This window comes from Canis lupus, chromosome 5, assembly GCF_003254725.2.
Source record: "Canis lupus dingo isolate Sandy chromosome 5, ASM325472v2, whole genome shotgun sequence".
NCBI classification, from domain to species: domain Eukaryota; kingdom Metazoa; phylum Chordata; class Mammalia; order Carnivora; family Canidae; genus Canis; species Canis lupus.
Window position 1 is genome coordinate 32,431,388 of NC_064247.1, and position 17,460 is coordinate 32,448,847.

Sequence of the window (17,460 nt, forward strand, 5' to 3'; positions counted from 1 at the left end):
CCGTGTTTCTGTTGTCTCGGGGTCTCAAGTGCTTACCGTGGGCTATGCATCATCCTTCAAGGGAGCCTTCTGCAGACATGCTCCCTGAGGCGAGCTCACTGTGGCTGCTGCGGCTGCTTCGGGACATCCAGCTAGCCCAGTTTTACCGACCCATCCTCGAGGAGCTTAATGTTACCCGGCCAGAGCACTTCGACTTTGTCAGGCCCGAGGACCTGGATGGCATTGGCATGGGCCGGCCTGGTGAGAGGCCCCTGCCCACAAGCCCTGGTCTCTTCTTCCTCAGCCTGGTACTTCCTAAGTACCCCCCACACCAGCCCTCTTCTTGCCTGTAAATCCTTCTGCATCCCCCCACTTTCCCTCACCACCCACCATGTAACCCCACTCTCCTGGTTCTGCCCTTCCCCAGCCCAGCGAAGACTCGCCGAAGCTCTGAAGAGGCACCGTTCGGGACTCAAGACTAAGAACTGGGTGTACAAGGTGTGCATTTTTGGGTGGGGGCGATGGACTCAAAGGGCCAGCTCAGGCTCCAGACTGGGGTGGGCCGAGTATCAGGGAGGAGTGCACAGAGTTCTACACACTCAATTTCCCACCCCTGCTTCAGATCCTTGGGGGATTTACACCTGAGCAGAAGGAGACCATCCCACCTTCAGACAGCCTCCCAGCCCTCCCTGAGCAGGAAGGGGGGCTCAAGTGTCTGATCCCAGACAGTGCTGTGTGCAGAGGGGAGCTGCTGGGCTCTGGCTGCTTTGGAGTGGTGAACCGGGGGGTATGGACACTGCCCAGCGGCCAGAGTGTGAGTATCTGGGGGGCCTCCTTCATCCCGGGTGCTGGGGCCAGCTACCCCCCTGTTCTGCCTGCCGCTTCTGCCCTGGGCCTGCATAGCTGTTCCCTAGGGTACCAGATAGCATCCTTTGCGCCCCCCACCCCAGGTCCCCGTGGCTGTCAAGTCCCTCCGGGTGGGTCCTGAAGGCCCCATGGGCACAGAGCTGGGGGACTTCCTTCGAGAGGTGTCAGTCATGATGAGCTTGGAGCACCCACACGTGCTGCGTCTACACGGCCTGGTCCTGGGCCAGCCTCTGCAGATGGTGAGCACAGCCGGACAGCGGCTCCCAGGGGGCTGCGCGACGGGAGGGCAGGCGGCCAGAGCCCAGCGGGGACTCCCCCACCCCACCCCCCACCCTCCGCTCAGGCCCAGGCTCCCGGCAGGTGATGGAGCTGGCGCCGCTGGGCTCCCTGCATGCGCGCCTCACCGCCCCGCCGCCCACACCGCCGCTGCCCGTGGCCCTGCTCTGCCTCTTCCTGCGGCAGCTGGCGGGGGCCATGGCGTACCTGGGGGCCCGGGGGCTGGTGCACCGTGACCTGGCCACGCGCAACCTGCTGCTGGCATCCCCGCGCACCGTCAAGGTGGCCGACTTCGGGTTGGTGCGCCCGCTGCGCGGTGCGCGGGGCCGCTACGTCATGGGCGGGCCCCGCCCCATCCCCTACGCCTGGTGAGGGCCCCGCCTGGGCGGGGGCGATGGGAGTGGAGGAGGGCGGATCCGGAGGGCCGTGGCCGGCTCCGCGCGGTGCAGGGGCACACGGGCAAGCTAGGGTCCTTCTCGGGAGGCTGGGACGAGGTTTTTGGAAGGGGTCAGGAAGGAGGTCCCTGAGGGCGGTGGCGCCGCGGAAATCACGTGCTGGGGGAGAGGGACTGGGTTCAGCTCCGTTTCCGCAGGTGTGCTCCAGAGAGCCTGCGCCAGGGGGCCTTCTCTTCTGCGTCGGACGTGTGGATGTTTGGGGTGACATTGTGGGAGATGTTCTCTGGGGGCGAGGAGCCCTGGGCCAGGCTCTCCCCGTACCTCATCCTGCAGCGGCTGGAGCAGGACCGGGCCCGGCTGCCTCGGCCTCCCCTCTGCTCCAGAGCTCTCTACGCCCTCGCCTTGCGCTGCTGGGCCCCCCACCCAGCCGACCGGCCTAGCTTTTCCAACCTGGAGGGGCTGCTCCAAGAGGTGGGAGCCCCTGCATCCCCATGGACCCACAGACTCATTTCCCCATTTTTTAGCCCCAGTCCCTTGCACAGGACTAACATACTCCTGGGCTGGGGTCTGGGAAGGCCCTATAGATTCTGGCTCCATCTGCAGGATGCTCAGAGCCCTAGGGAGGCAGCTGGGGTACACAGATGCAGGCTGAATGGTGAGGAGCTGGGGCTGGGCCAGGGAAGGAGGCACACAGCACAGCAGGCTGCTGCAGGTGTTTGACAGGCAGAGGTAAAGAAGGTCAGTGGGCAGCCGGGGGGCAGAGAGCACAGGATCTCAGGGATGCCCCAGGGAGGGATATGGAAGGAACCATAGATAACCAGAGCTTACACCAGGCTCTTGATCTGTGGACCGGACTGTACTAAGAGTATCCTTCTTGCACAATTACCCATTTCATTCTCATAACCCAGAAAGGCCATTATTACATGGACTTTACAGATGGGGCAGTTAAGGTTTAAGTGGTTTGCCTAACTCCACACTGCGAGCAGAGGAGTCGAGATTTGAACAGTTGACCTAAGAGCCCTGTCCCGTAAATCATTAACCTCTGTTGTTGAAGCATAGTCTTTACTTCGAGGGCACCTGGGAGCCATGGGAGGGTTCTGAGCAGGGGAGTGACAAGCCAACTTTACATGCTCTATCACTCTGGCTTGGTGCAAGAAGGGACAGGAGGGAGGATACTGAACACTGAACGTGGGAAGAGAAGGTAGGTGGGGATGGCTGCAAAGCAGGAAGGAAATGATGTCTGGCTCAGGGTCAAGGCAATGGGGCCGGAAAGAAATAAAAAAATTTCAGAGGCACTGGCCGGTGGCAGAACTGCTTGTGGAGCACAAGCAGCATATGGGATGACTCTCCCCTTGGTTCTAGATACTGACAGGGCCCCCTTCTATATTGCTTTCTGGCCCCTGGGCTGTGTCCAGTGTGGCATGGACTCCAGGTAGGCCTCCCCTGCTGGATTACAGGCGGGGGACAGAGTCCCACCCTTGGCCCAAGACACAGGCCATGACTGCTGTGGGTCTGATAGGTGGGTACATAGGGAAGCATCTCTCCTTCCTTCCCTGCTCCCACGAGATTACCCATCTGACTGTCTCTGCAGGCCTGGCCTCCCGAGGGACGTTGTGTGAGGGATGTCATGGAGCCAGGCGCCCTAAGAATGCAGACGGGTGACCCTGTCACCATCATCGAGGGCAGGTGAGAGCCTCATGCCTCCCGCGTGTCCGCAGGATGAGGACTCCCAGCTAGCCTCCCTGCCCCTGCTCCCAATGCACTGTTCCCCAGCTCCTTGAGCCCTGACCCTCTGCCTCCCATCTTCCCCGCTGGGCCCCTGAGCGAGCACTCCCACTGGAGCCCACCAAGCCCATAGAGCCCTTTTGTGTTCCAGGGGTGGGGGGTGGGGGGAAGCTTCCTTTCCTCCAGGCAGATGCAGCTCTGTGGGTTAAATGTGGGCCAAGCCCAGCCCCCCTCTATCCCCTCTTCCCACAGCCCTGATTCCACAACCTGGAAGGGCCAGAACGGCCGCACCCTCAAAGTGGGGAGCTTCCCAGCCTCAGCAGTGACGCTGGCAGACTCGGGGGGCTCACCAGCTCCCCACCTACTCCACAGAGTCTTCCCCCCGGCCCAGGGCGAGCGGCGCCAGGGAAACATAGATGGGTGAGCCCCCGAAAGAATTGAGGGGACACGGCCGGGCTGGGGGAGGCTAGCCCAGCAACTGCTTTGGAAGGGGAGCTCAGGGAGGGGGCCAGGACTTGCCTCCCAGCTGGAGCCTCCTGCCTGGGTCTAGGCCTGCCCAGGGAGAGCCCCGCAGAGTTCCCTGGGGAAGGGGACACTGCTGTGGGTGGGTAGGGTGGAGGCGTGGAAAGTGACGGTGATCATTGCTCCCTGCACCAGGGACCGCGGGAAGGCAAAGCTTCGGGATTTACCTCCAGCTGGGGGCCAGAGAAGGAACATGCCCCTGCAGAAGATGAAAGGTGGGTGTGGCGCTGGGGACCTGGCCTCCTCGGTCTCTGAGTACATCCAGAACCCTCCGATTCTGCCCTTGCCCTGCAGCTCCTGCCACCTGGGCTCTGGTGTCTGCTCAGCACAGCTTCCTGGGCCCCTTGCGGGGGGCCACCCTGAGAGTCGCCCACAGAGAGGGGAGAAGGCAGGGCCCCACATCCGGGCTTCCTCTCAAGCTCTTTTTCTCTCAACTGTACAGTTATTTCCAAGAGTCTGGAGTCCGTTCTGTCCCTGGGCCCCCGCCCCACAGGGGGTGGTTCAAGCCCCCCCGAACTTCGCCATGCCAGAGCTGTGCCCCAGGGACCCCCAGGCCTGCCATCCCGACCTCCCTTTGCCTGCAGCCCTTCTCAGCCCAGCCAGCCCCCCAGGGAGCGGCCTCCCTGGCCCAAAAGAGAACCCCCTCACGGTCACCCCTCGGGAGCATCTGGAGCTAGCAAAGCCACCGTCCCCTCTGGAGGCCTCTCGCTGGACTCCGAGTTGCAGAGGCAGATTATGGAGGTGAGGGCTTTCCAACATGGCCTGGTGTCCAGAGGGGGCTCCGGGCCAGGGCGGTGGGCCGAGCCAGGCTTTGTGCCCCGTAGGTGGAGCTGAGCGTGCATGGAGTCACCCACCAGGAGTGCCAGGCCGCGCTGAGGGCCACCGGGGGAGACACGCTTTCTGCCATCCGGAACCTCAAGGTAAGGCCGGGCCCTTCTCTGGGGTTCCCACTCCTCCAGCTCCTGCCCTCTGGCAGCCACCGCCCTCCCTCCCACCTCCGCAGGTGGACCAGCTCTTCCATCTGAGTAGCCGCTCCCGAGCTGACTGCCGACGCATTCTGGAACACTACCAGTGGGATCTCTCGGCTGCCAGTCGCTATGTCCTGGCCCGGCCCTGAGCTCTGCCCCTGGGGGTTGGATACCAGCCTGGATCAAGGGCCTGACCGCGTGGGACCAGCAGAACCAGAACAGGCCCTGTCAGGAGGCAGAATGTCCCACCTGGGCAGATGGTGCCCTAGGCAGGAACAGGAGGAGCCCAGGGTCGCGCACTGACGAGTGGCTCCTGCCCTTATGCCCCTGGGCCTCTGAGGGCTCCAGCTCCCTCGGCTGATTCCTAGAAAGATCTAGTCTGGTCTGCCTACCACATTCCGAACCAAGAGAACTTGGAGGGACAGAGCTGCCACACATCACATCCGCAGGAAGCTTCCACTTGCTAGAGAACAAGCCAATGGGCACGCTGGACCGCAGGAACAGCCATTGTGAACTGCCCTCCGCTCCCACACGGACTCTGTGGGCGCAGCCATCTTGGATGCTAGAAGCAACTGTACTGACTTGGGGTGCGTGGCCCATACTGCCCTGGCTTGGTCCAGGACCATAATGGATGATGAAGGTGCCCTCTTGAAATCAAGGACACTGGGTCTTGGCAGCATGGATGATGAAACAGGCCAGCCCCCACCCAGCCCAGCCGTCATCCATCCCTTGGTTTCTTCCCATACCAGCTCTCTTCTACTCTCTCCCATTACATACATCTTCCAGTATCCAAAAAGTTACAAAGTTTATATGAATATAACATACAAAGATGTAGTCTCCTTCCTAGGGCAGGGAAGGATGGGGTGCTTATGTAAGGCACAGGGGCTGCAGCAAGTGCCAGCTGCGGGCAGGGCCTGAGGGGGGGAAGGAAGTTGGCACCGGAGCATAGGCCCTATAGCTGTTCACGGGGAGGTGGAGAGCCCCCCACAGTCTGAACTCATTGGCCAAGCTGATTTCGGGGGGGAGAGCACAGTCCATCTTTGGTTGCTGTGTACCCTTCCCCACCCCAGCTCTGTCAGCAAACCCCAGGGCCCTGGATTCCAAGGACCATGTCTGGAGCAGAGACCCTGGAACGGGCAGGGGGGAGGTTAGGAGGGGTGGGAGAAAGGGGAAGGCAGGGAAAGTTTGAAAGCTGATATGCCTGTGTGCTGGGGGATCTCCAGAGACAGTGCTGGGAGGTAGCAGGGGAAGGGCTCTCATACATACCCTTCTGTGGGGGCCAAGGTGAAGGAGGCCAGAGAATTAGGGTAAGGGGCAGGACACTGTGGCCCCTAGACTCTCGGGCATCCCTGTCTGTCCCTTGCGGTGTACATTGAGGGAAAGAGCTGCCTCTGAGGAGGGGCCAGGACAGGTGGCCATCTTGGGGTCCTGGTTGAGGTGATGGTCTCCTCACCCCGGGTGGCCTCTAACTGGTGATGGCTGAGGGCCCAGCACCGCCTTGCTTCTCGAAGAACATGTAGTCCTGAAGAGAGGGCGCCATCAACACACATGCCTGGGCTGGCCCAGTTCAGCTCTCACCACCCAGGGCAGGCACCGCAAGCCCCCAGAGAGTCTGTCCCTGACCCTCTCTGAGCTGGAAGCCAGGGAGTACACACAGCCTTGAGTGAGAGCAGAGTAGCAGGAGGGGAGGCGGGGCAGCCAACTCACAATGAGGAATGTGGCTCCCAGCAGCACAGCCTTCACCCTCACGTCCAAATCCAGAGGGAACTGCAGGCCGAAGTCATCTGCATCTGTGAGGGCTTCTTGGAGCAGCCCCCCCCACTGCTTGCTGATGCGGCCTAGGCTGCGGGATTCATCTGGGGTCTTCACCTGGTGGGGTGGGAGGGTACAGGACCCAGCTGGGGGGGATGGACTGATCTCCCTTGCCTCCCAGTCCACTCCCACAGTCACCACACATGAACCATCTAGTCTGTACACGTAATCCTTCCAACAGCCTTAGGTCTCCATGTGACACCTGGAGAAACTGAGTTACCCTAGGTCACGCTGCATGTGTATAGCAAAACTCAGAATTTGGACTCTGTTGTGTTGTCCTTGAGAGGCCATACATGGGAACTGATCATCAGTGGTGGGAGAAATGGAAGCACAATGGACTCATCACAGTGGATGGCTGCATGCTAGCTTTGTTTCCATTACCAGAGTACTTGCCAGGCATGGTTGGTACAGTTGGTGCCCTGAACAAAGTAGCCTGGTCAAAAGGGCCTGGGGGATTGGGGGGGATGGGGGGCATTGCGCTCCATCAGCCAACCAGGCTCCTGGAAGACTGTGGCTCCCGGAAGGAATCTTTCCTCTAATCTGTTATGCAAGCTTCATCCAAAGGGGATCCAAACCCATCTATGGGGTGAGAGGGCAGCAGTCAGTGGCCTGTGAGGACCATGATTTCCACGGGCCTCTCTGGGTCCAGCAGCAACAGGCCCTGCTGCTGTGGGTGGTGATTCACAGGATTCCCTGGTCCTTTTCCTAGGCTCGTTCTTCCGTGGTTAGAACTATGCCCTTCCCGTGCCCTTCCCCCGCTGTCCCACAGCTCTGTGGCACTTCCTGCCCACACGTCTCAAGCTAGGCAGGGCCTCTCCCAGCCAGCCCTCTGCGGTCCCAAGTGGAGCCCCAAATAAGGACCCTTCCTGATTATGTACAAGGGAGGGCCCCACAGTCTACGGGTTCCCATGCAGAAGACCCAGTGATCTTCCCATCATTGAACCTCCACCCACCTACCAAGATGAGGTGATTTTTAAAAGTAGGCTTAGGCCAGACACCTCATCAAAGCCTCGGAAAGTTCATGGGCTTCCACCTGTTATTTTGCCCTTATCTGCACTGCTGATGGTCCCTTAAAGAACCCGAGTGTCTGTGAGATGCCTTTGTCTTCTAGAAATGAAAGCGCTTCCCCGGCCTCACCCTGAAACTGTCACCGCTTGGGTGCTCCAGGCTGGTGATAGAATGCATGTTGACAAGGATATACATCACTGGATCATAGGTTGGAAGGGCAAGCCACAGGATGTTAGCAATTAAAATTGTTGTTTACTCCAGAGTCTGAGGCTCACAAAGTCATGCATAGCAGCCACATGGTCCAGCCCACAGCGGACTTGCCCTGAATCAAGCCTAGGTTTTTTGCCCCCTTCCACATAGGGTAACAATCAGCTTTGGTCCTTACGATGAAACCCTCTTTACCAAGCTTTCCTTTCTTAAGACCACAGGGGCAACCCTTTCTGAATGAAGGAACACTGGAAACAGGACAGGAGTCACAGTGGATTCAGACTGATGACCTCAGGGACCTTAGTGTTGGCCATCCTGTCTCATTCACAGAAGCCACCGTCTTGGTTGATGAAGGTCCCAGGAATCTCCCCTTATTCACAATACCTCAAAGTTGGTGTCTGAGCCACAGCCACAGGTCCAGCAGGGCCCCACCACACGCAGCACCGTGCGGCGGTCAGCATCCTGGATGGAGAACTTGGGGAGGAAGGGATGCCAGGTCTGTAGCACGTGGCCAATGGTAGTGCCGGGTGGAGCCTGGACTTCCATCTGGAGTGGGAGGCAGACAGGGTGACTGCCGAGCCAGGGCACCCTGGCCCAAGCTCTCACCGCTCGGGCTCTGTCACCCGTCTGCCCTGCCAAGACCTCCCATTCCTTGTCACCTCCCCTCGCTGACCTCGCGTTCCATCTGCCTGCGCCCACCGGGGCCACACTGGACCCCGCGCCTCATTCTGGGTGGTCCAGATTCCACCCAAGGGCCCCCCCATCACGGCCTGCCGCCCACCCAAACCCCTCCCTGGCCCCAGCCCTCCCCGCCCACCTCCTGGAGGCCGCAGGGGCAGCAGCCGCAGCCACAGTGCAGGGGGCGGAGCAGGCGCAGCACCTCACGATCCCCGGGGTCCACCACGCGCACACGCAGGGGCCGCCGGGCGCCGCAGCACAGACGCGCACAGCAGCTGCTCTCCTCCGCTGCCTGACCCAGGGGCTGTCCTGCCCCAGAGCGCAGTTCATACCGGTTACAGGTCTCCCAGCCCAGGAGCGCTGCCAGGGGTGACAGGCCGAGGCTCAGGCACAGGAACAGGCACCTGCCCGAGGGCCCTCTCTCTCTGCCCCCGGGATGAGGCCCAACCTACTCCTCCTTCCACTCACTTTCCACTCGCTCGGCCTTCTGGTGAATCAAGATCTGATCAATCTGGAAAGAGTCAGGTCGGCACCAATGTTAGCTGGCTGGCCTGGACGCCAGGGTCCCCTCCTCGTCGCTCCCGTCCCCTCCTTCCCACTCACCTGCACCAGGAATTCGAGGCCAGAAGGCACCCCCGGCAATGGCAAGAACGGGGCAGCAGGCCCTGGGGCTGCGGGGCCGGGCGAGGGGAAGAGAGAGAAGCCGGGCGCGGGAGCAGGTACATGGGTGGGCACAGGCACAGGCACCTGCCCAGGCCCGGGGTGCAGCGCCGGCTCCGGGTACCCAGCGGTCACAGGGTAGGGAGGCGGGGGTGAAGGGGCGTGCCCTTTGGGGGGCAAGTAGCCTGTGGTGGGGAGGGGAAGAGAGGGGATCAGAAAGCTTCCCCCCCCCCCGCCTCATCCTCCCCCCACCCCCCCGCCGCCCCTTAGGCCATGGCCGGGCTGCGGGGCTGCAGGGAAGGGGGAGAATGCGATGGGCAGAGGCTGAGCAAGATGGGGCGGGGGAGCAGGGCGGCGGCTCCCGGGAGGAAGGGAGGGGCCCCACGCAGCCAGTCGGAGCACATTCCCGGAGGATGTGTTCGATGCCCAGCTCCCCAGTCTGTGGGGGGGATAACGGGGACTCTCAGCGCGGCGCCCACTTACCTGCCATGGGAGAGGGGCGAGAGATGACGGGATGGCGGGGTCCCAGACGCTCAGTTTTAGAGGTAGAAGCAAGTTCGGGCACAGCCAGACAGACACAGAGGCAGACACAAAGACGGACAGGCAGACGCGGACAGGCAGCTGCGCCCGCGCCGGCCCAGGGTCCCTCGGGCGGCGCCTCTGACTCAGGAAGAAACCGAAAGTGTCAGCGTGCAGGGCGGGGTACCTGGGACCCTGGATTCCCTCGGGGGCCCCAGAACCGCCCCCTCCCTTTGTTCTCCCATTTTCCGTGGAGGCGGCGGTTGACAGACGGCAAGGCAGGTGGACCCGCGGCCTGACCGACGGCCGGACCTCCAGGGAGGCCTCCTGACCCTTCGGCGCCCCCTCCTCCCCCGCTCACCTGAAGCCCCTGGGATAGCTGGGGTGCCCAGCACTCCGTGGCTCACAGGAGCTGGAGGAGGCGGGCCCGGGGTCTGACCCCGCCCCTCGACCCGTCCGAGCCCCGCCCCTCCCGGCCTGGGTGGCGCGCCTGCGCAGAAAGGGAGCCGGCTCTGCGGGGCCGCTGACCGCTGACCGCCGGCTGTCGGGTGCGGTCTGCGTCCCCGCCGCCTCTGCTCCGCCGCGGGGGATCAGGGGGAGCTGGCCTGGGGCGGGCCGCCGACGGAGACCTGGCCCTGCCACCCCGCCAGGTCCCCGGGAACAGAGTGCCTCCGTGTCCCTGGGTGGGAAGCGAGGGCAGCTGGCGCTGCGCTGGACCCCAGGCTCCTCCTCTCGAGGGCGGTGCGGGGCCCCGCTGACGCAGCGGAACACCCTTCCTCTCCCTCATTGGCTTCCAGGGCTGGCCCCCAGCTCCCCCTCTGTCCCCTGGGGGATTGCCTGGCGGGCTCCTCTCCGTGACGTCGCAGTCACCCACGCGGGCACCTTGCAACGACAGGACTGCCCGCAGGAGCCCCCGGCCACGTGGGTGACAGGCCGCCAAACGGTGTCAACAATGAGTGTGCGCGCAGTGGGGCTGGGGGGGGTGCAGAGGAGGAGCGCGGCTAGCAGGAAAGCCTTCTCCCCGAGGAGTCGCTTCTGCTGGGTCCCGAGCAGAGGCCCGCAGGGGTGAGGCGGTCCTGAGCCTTGGGACCCACAGGCCGAGGGGCAAGAGAGGACCTTACAGACGGAGGCCAGCCCATGTGTGCGCAAGGCAGGTGGGAGCTGGGACTTGGCGCCCGGGTCCACAGGGAGCCCACTGAAAGAGGATTTCTTTTTAAAAATATTTTATTTGGGATCCCTGGGTGGCGCAGCGGTTTGGCGCCTGCCTTTGGCCCAGGGCGCGATCCTGGAGACCCGGGATCAAATCCCACATCGGGCTTCCGGTGCATGGAGCCTGCTTCTCCCTCTGCCTGTGTCTCTGCCTCTCTCTCTCTCACTGTGTGCCTATCATAAATAAATAAATTTAAAAAAAAAAAAAATTTTAAAAATATTTTATTTATTCATGAGAGACACACACAAAGAGAGGCAGAGACACAGGCAGAGGGAGAAGCAGGCTCCATGCAGGGAGCCTGAGGTGGGACTGGATCCCGGATCTCCAAGATCATGCCCTGGGCTGAAGGCGGCGCTAAACTGCTGAGCCACCGGGGCTGCCCCGAAAGATGATTTTAAGACCCAAAAAGAAGGCCAAATTTGTGTTTTAGAAAAACCATTTAAGCTGCAAGGTGAAGAACGATGGTCTGGGTCGTTGATGGTAGCCAGGAGGAGAGGATGCTGTGTTATTAGTACAGACACAAGTGGCAGACCTGGAGGACACCTAGACAATAATAGAGAACTTGTTTGAGGGGTGAGATGTGGAGGTGAGGAGTTCAGGATGACCTCGGGTACCTGTCTGGTGACCAGGCAGGTGGAGGCGTCACCCATCAAGATGAATGCAAGAAAAAGCAAATTTGGTGGTACGGGGCTCCTTTGCCCATGTCCATGTTCCTCTGGGCTGGTCACCTGCTCCCACAGCTTCACTCATCATGTGCTTCAGACCCAAGTGCCTGACCTCTCTGCTGGTTTCCCTCAGTACCTCAGATTCTTTTTTTTTTTTTTTATTCACTTATTCATGAGGGAAACAGAAGCAGAGACACAGGCAGAGGGAGAAGCAGGCTCCCTGCAGGGAGCTCAATGCAGGACTTGATCCCAGGACCCCTGGGATCAACCCCTGAGCCATCCAGGCATCGCAGTATCTCAGATTCTATGTGGCCCAAACCATGGACCAGCATCCACCCAAACATATAAATATACAGAAATTCAGTTCTTCAAAAAAGATTTAGTGAGCACTTACTATATGTTAGCATTTGATAGGAATATACAGAAGGGTCCTGTTTTTTTTTATTTTTATTTTTTTTTAAGATTTACTTATTTGTTTATGATAGAGAGAGAGAGAGAGGCAGAATAATGAATAAATAATAATAATTTATTCTCATGAATAAATAAATAAAATCTTTAAAAAAAAAAAAGAAAAGAAAAAGAAGGAAAGAACTTAGCTCAGGAGTTGGACAGAAGTTGGAATCCCAGCTTACATCAGCCCCAGCTGTGATCTAGAACAAGTTGCTCCAACTCTGCTGGCTTCACTTCCCCCTACGTTGCAGGACTGCTGAGAACTGGAGGCACTGTGCAGTAATAATAGGGACAGTTACCAAGCAGGCCTATTTACCCTGGCTCCACGAGAACCCTGCCCACTGGCAGGGTCAAAGCTGAGGTATTAGGGAATCACATTACAGAGAGGGTTGCCATTCTGGATGTTGGGGTCTCCTCCACTTGGTTGTTCCCTGTCCCACACAGGCTGGGGTGAACGATGGAAATGCAGCAAGAGCCCTGGACTGGGAGCCTGGAGCCTGGGGTTCAGTGCTGGCTCTGCCACTGGCACTCTGGGCCACTTTGGAGGTTCCCTCTGCGGTTCTATTGTGGTCCTCACTAAAATATTGTGCTTTACTAATACACCTCAAATCGTGCCTCCTCCCTGGATATAAATGCTTCCATGGCTGCCCACTGCCCTCAGAAGAGAGCCTAACAAACACCTCAGCCCAAGGCCATCCAGTATTTGGCCTGTCCTTTTGCGCATCTTTCACTACTGCCCCCTCTTGGCCATCAAGCCCAGCCACCAGGAATTCTCTCAGGTCTCAAATGCACCGGGCTCTCTTCTGCTTTCAGGGCTGCCTGGAAAGCTCCTGCCTGCGTCTGGAACATGGCCCTCCCCCTCCACATCACCGCATCCTTCAGGTCCCCCCCAGAACATTCTGCCAACATTGTCGCTGCTACGGGAGTCTGGAGCTTAGTAGGGTGGGATAGAAATCCTAGGTTTGTTTGTTTATTTATTTATTTTATATTTTATTTATTCGTGAGAGGCACAGAGAGAGAGAGAGGCAGAGACACAGGCAGAGGGAGAAGCAGGCTCCACGCAGGGAGCCCAACGTGGGACTCGATCCCAGGACCCCAGGATCACGCCCTGGGCCGAAGGCGGCGCTAAACCGCTGAGCCACCGGGGCTGCCCGAAATCCTAGGTTTATTTTTATTTTTTTTTAATTTATTTTTATTTATTTATGATAGTCACACACAGAGAGAGAGAGAGAGGCAGAGACACAGGCAGAGGAAGAAGCAGGCTCCATGCACCGGAAGCCCGATGTGGGATTCGATCCCGGGTCTCCAGGATCGCGCCCTGGGCCAAAGGCAGGCGCCAAACCGCTGCGCCACCCAAGGATCCCTGAAATCCTAGGTTTAAAAGTATGCTGATTGTAAGTAAAGATACGGGGCTTCATGAGATTACCTAAAATTTTTCTCATTTAGAGAAATAGTCATACTTTTTAGAATGCAGACCGTCAGAAAAATTAAGCATTCACCTCCAACAAACCAGATATGCACTTGATGAAACATACACAGAAATGGAAAGTAACAAGGCTGACATTTAAATATATATATATATATTCTAACTTTTTTTCATTAAAATTTGAAAACCATTGATTTAAACTGGGTAGACGAGATGGAAAGTCACCCATTGGATCGGGCAACTAGGACTCCCTAGTGACTTATGAGATCCTTCCAAGGGCGATTATGGCGAAGAGATGGGAAGAAAGATTGGCTAGAGTTGGGGTGCTGAGGACAGCTGAGTCCAGATCTTCCCTGAGCTCCCCAGCTACATGCCTGTATGCATCCCAGGCATTTCAGAAGCAACCCTGCCCAAAACTGCCCTGCACACCTGCCTCCCCCCATATCTTCCCTCAGTTTTTCTTATCTGAGTAATGGTGCCTCCAGCCAGCTGGGGGTACAGACCAGAAGTCTCCTGCTCATTCACCCCTTAAGTCTGATCCATCAGCGGGTCCTATCAGTACTACCTTCAAAGTATATTCTGAATTGGGCCCTTCTGACCACCTCTTCAACCCTAAGCCAAGCCACCACCATCATCTCCTACCTGAGCCTCCTGACTGGTCTCCCCACAGCCATCCTTGCCTTCCTCTGATGCATTCTCCAGGTCTTTGAAATGCATAAAACAGATCCTAGCATGCTTACCTTAACCTTTCAACAAGTTACTGTTGACTTACAGATGAATTCCATGTGCTTAACACTTCCTGCAAAAGCCTACGCTGAGCATCTGGGGCCCTGCATCACTACCCATTGAGCCACACTGGCTTGTTTTGCTTTGGTTTTTATTTTATTTTAATTATTATTATTTTTTTTTATGATAGTCACAGAGAGAGAGAGAGAGAGAGAGAGAGAGAGGCAGAGACATAGGCAGCGGGAGAAGCAGGCTCCATGCACCAGGAGCCCGATGTAGGATTCGATCCCAGGTCTCCAGGATCGCGCCCTGGGTCAGAGGCAGGCGCCAAACCGCTGCGCCACCCAGGGATCCCTGCTTTGGTTTTCAAAGAGAGAGAGAGAGAAAATACAAGTAGGCCGAGAGCGGCAGGCAGAAGGAGAGGGAGAAGCGGGCTCTCTGCTGAGCAGAGAGCCCAATGTGGGGGTTAATCCTAGGGTCCTGGGATCTTGACCTGAGCTGAGGGCAGACGCCCAACCAACTGAGCCACCCAGGTGCCCCACACTTTTGCTCTTTCTCCAACTCGCTGGCTTTTCTCCTGCCTCAAGGACTTTGAACTGCTCCTTTATAGCCCATTTGCCAGCTATTCTCTCAGCCTAGATTATGCTTCCCCTCCAACTTTGTATATGCTTGGCTCCAGCTTCAGTGGGACCTCCTCTGGGAGGCCTTCCCATCTAAGGGAGCACACCCCCCCTACCCTCACCATCCATCTGCTTCCCTGTTCTCTTCCTGCAAGCACAAAGCACAACTCATAATGACACATTTGTATGTTGAGTTGTTCGCTTCCACTACTAGATGGGAAACGCCACAGGGAAATGATGGCATCTGCCTTGTTCGCGGTTGAATTTCCTTGTAACATGTGTCTGACACACGATTAACACTTGATGAGCACTGGCTTCATAAAGCACCACCCCCTATATCGCCTCCAGCTCCTTACATGCTGTGGGGGCTCTTCCAGACTGCCGTGCCATCTTTTCTCACTCTCCTGCCTAACTCAGAAATTCCGCCCACACTGAAGATCATGGAGCCCCTTACTCCTCCCTTCCCCACCTCTGTCTCTATTCACAGTTTTCTCCATGCAATAGAGCTCTTTAGAGCTCTTTTAAGGATCGTCTCAAGCACTGTGAAGCATTTCCTGACCCCCCCCATACATGTTGATTTGTCCCTAGATTGAACCCTGAAATATTTTAGAACTAAGGGCACTCCTCTTGTGCTGCCTAGCCTTCACTCTGACTTCTAGGATAAGTTCTCAATAAATTTGTGGACAAAGCTGAAAACCACTACCCTACAGTCATCTTCAAATTCTAGTGGGCGTCAGAACCACATGATGGGCTTTATCAGAACACAGAATCCCAGACTCCAAAGAGCACTTCAGTGAGACTCTGCCTTATTTCCAGCACTCTCTCTGACTCTGCCCATCGATTTAAGAACTTCATAAAAAGTTAACTTGAAGTGAACAGTATCCCCAGAGCCAAGATTCAGTCTTAGGAAAGGGAGCGAGCTCAGAGGTTGACAATCCCTGCCCTTCTTCCTCCAAGATGAACAAAGACTCAAGTTCTTTATTTGCCTTTCTCTTTTAATCCCCTCCTTGCTCCAACTCTCAAAGAAGCACCCAGAAATCAAATACAAGGAAGCTCAAAGAGCCAAGGCCAGCCAACCTAAGATGAGCAGGCTCCCTCCTATAGGGGCCAAAGTCTGGATGCTGGGGTCTCCACTCAGAGCCTGGTAGTAAAAGCTGGTGCAGAATAAGGTGGTTCCAGAGGCTAGCAGTAACCCGGCCTGAAGGATACACAGGGAAGAATACAGGCGAGTAAGAAAAGGGGACCAAAAGGGGGCAAGGCGGGGCTTGACAAAGGTTGGGCGAGGGGGTAGGATTACCAAGAGGGGCTTTCTGCAGTGAGGCACCCCTAACAGGGCCAGGCTGTGTAAGAAGTGGTGTCTGTTGGTCTTGTCAAAGAGCTGTAAGAAAAAAGAGAAAGGTGGGGTGGGGGTGAGGGGTGGGGGTGGGGTGCGGGTGGACTTCCTAAGCAACGCTGGAGCCTAGACCCCGTTCGTCCCCCAGTTGGAGTCCCAGCTGGCCTCGCCCACGGGCACCCACGCTCTGGAGCCCCGCGCCCCGTCCCGCCCCTACTCCTTGCGGCGACCCCGGACTCTGGGCGCCCGGAGCCCCGGGAGCTGGGGAGCCCCAGAGCAGTTACTTCACCTCCTTCCCGTAGGCATCCGGAAACTGGGCGCCTGTGTAAGGAGAAGCAAAGGTTACCAGTCCGAGCGCCCGCCTCCACCGCCCCAACGCCCGACGGGACCCGGGGGCACACCGGAGAGAAGGAACGTCCCCGGGAGGCTTCCGACTGGTGCAAACGCGCATGGGCACTTCTGGAAACCTGACTGGACCCGGCTGGGGGGCTCTAAGAGGGTCAGGGCTCCGAGGGCTGTCTGGCACTTCCCACAGACCCCACCCTTGCACTAGACACCCCCCACCCCGGTCGTCGCAAGCGCAGTGTCCGCGGCGTCCGCAGCCCCCTGACCGTGCGCCCCGTAGGAGGCCAAGCCCAAGGCCCCGGCTCCCGACAAGGCGCCCAAACGGCGGAAAGCTGCCCCAAACCCGGCCATGGCAGCGGACGGTCACGCGCCGGCCCAACACCGCCCAGGTCGCCCAAGACTCAAGCCAATCCCGGCCTCCCATGCAAATAAGGTCCACAGGTGCCCAATCCGGGCCGCGCTCATTTCGGCGTCTAGGTCTTCACTCGGGTACTTGCGCCTTTGTAAAACCTCTGCTGAGTGGCGAGGAGGTCTGGCGGGCGGAGAAAAGACAGCCAATGAGAGGCGGAGGAGCGGAGCAGTAGGGGCGGGGCTGCGAGGCGGGACTAGAGGATTTGCGTCACGGATTGGCCCACTTTCAAAGTTGATCGCTGCTTGGAACACCAACCCCCCCAACCTCCGGCCCATTTCCAAAGATCCCGGTCCCCACTCAAGGTTCCGCCCCTCTCCCCACTGGCTCCTCCTTTACAGCTTGAAACCAGACTCACTCCCTAAAAGAGGCGGCCGCTCGGGGAGCCAAGCCCCATCCACCGCCGGCAAACCCGGCCCACTGTCGAGATGGCTCCTCCCATCGACCCGAGGCCCCGCCTTCTTCACATGATGCCCCGCCCCCTAGAGTTCACCCCCTTCCAAGCCGCCCCCAGCCCACCAACCCCCAGAGCCCGGAGGGTGGGCGACCTCGGGAGGGGGGAGGCCTCCCCCCTGCCCCGGCCGCCCCGGCCGGCTGGCCGTTGGCCTGTCCGCGCCCGCCCCCTTCCACCGGCTCCAATCCCACCACACTCTGGAGGGC

General features: G+C 58.7%; 3 protein-coding genes across 8 annotated transcripts; 1 reads left to right on the forward strand and 2 right to left on the reverse strand.

Annotated features, from left to right (window-relative positions):
- Positions 1 to 44: 44 nt before the first annotated feature.
- Positions 45 to 5,560, forward strand: TNK1 (tyrosine kinase non receptor 1). Of its 4 annotated transcripts, none has more exons than XR_003128335.3 (12): positions 45 to 240; positions 407 to 477; positions 602 to 793; positions 930 to 1,085; positions 1,207 to 1,490; positions 1,715 to 1,988; positions 3,109 to 3,203; positions 3,495 to 3,662; positions 3,900 to 3,979; positions 4,349 to 4,505; positions 4,589 to 4,684; positions 4,768 to 4,821. XR_003128335.3 is itself a non-coding variant. In XM_025428578.3 (12 exons), exons 1-12 carry the CDS (start codon positions 45 to 47, stop codon positions 4,879 to 4,881), a joined length of 2,025 nt encoding a protein of 674 aa, XP_025284363.2. In that variant the 3' UTR covers positions 4,882 to 5,560. The 4 variants fall into 4 exon arrangements, 3 of the variants coding, with proteins under 3 accessions (XP_025284363.2, XP_035572253.1, XP_025284364.1); XM_025428578.3 differs by having other exon boundaries at positions 4,207 to 4,505; positions 4,768 to 5,560; XM_035716360.2 differs by having other exon boundaries at positions 3,615 to 3,662; positions 4,207 to 4,505; positions 4,768 to 5,560.
- PLSCR3 (phospholipid scramblase 3) lies at positions 5,519 to 10,442 on the reverse strand. Of its 3 annotated transcripts, none has more exons than XM_025428580.3 (8): positions 9,978 to 10,442; positions 9,581 to 9,757; positions 9,041 to 9,282; positions 8,906 to 8,948; positions 8,577 to 8,797; positions 8,144 to 8,305; positions 6,440 to 6,601; positions 5,519 to 6,254 (listed from the first exon to the last, which is right to left on the reverse strand). In XM_025428580.3, exons 2-8 carry the CDS (start codon positions 9,585 to 9,587, stop codon positions 6,198 to 6,200), a joined length of 894 nt encoding a protein of 297 aa, XP_025284365.1. In that variant the 5' UTR covers positions 9,588 to 9,757; positions 9,978 to 10,442; the 3' UTR covers positions 5,519 to 6,197. The 3 variants fall into 3 exon arrangements, with proteins under 3 accessions (XP_025284365.1, XP_025284366.1, XP_048966108.1); XM_025428581.3 differs by having other exon boundaries at positions 9,581 to 9,761; XM_049110151.1 differs by having other exon boundaries at positions 8,640 to 8,797; positions 9,581 to 10,434.
- A 5,245-nt stretch (positions 10,443 to 15,687) lies between these two features.
- Positions 15,688 to 17,298, reverse strand: TMEM256 (transmembrane protein 256). The gene is made up of 5 exons (XM_025428576.3): positions 17,159 to 17,298; positions 16,658 to 16,923; positions 16,336 to 16,367; positions 16,011 to 16,091; positions 15,688 to 15,911 (listed from the first exon to the last, which is right to left on the reverse strand). The coding sequence occupies exons 2-5, from the start codon at positions 16,740 to 16,742 to the stop codon at positions 15,768 to 15,770; spliced, it is 342 nt and encodes a 113-aa protein (XP_025284361.1). The 5' UTR covers positions 16,743 to 16,923; positions 17,159 to 17,298; the 3' UTR covers positions 15,688 to 15,767.
- Between the last annotated feature and the right edge of the window lie 162 nt (positions 17,299 to 17,460).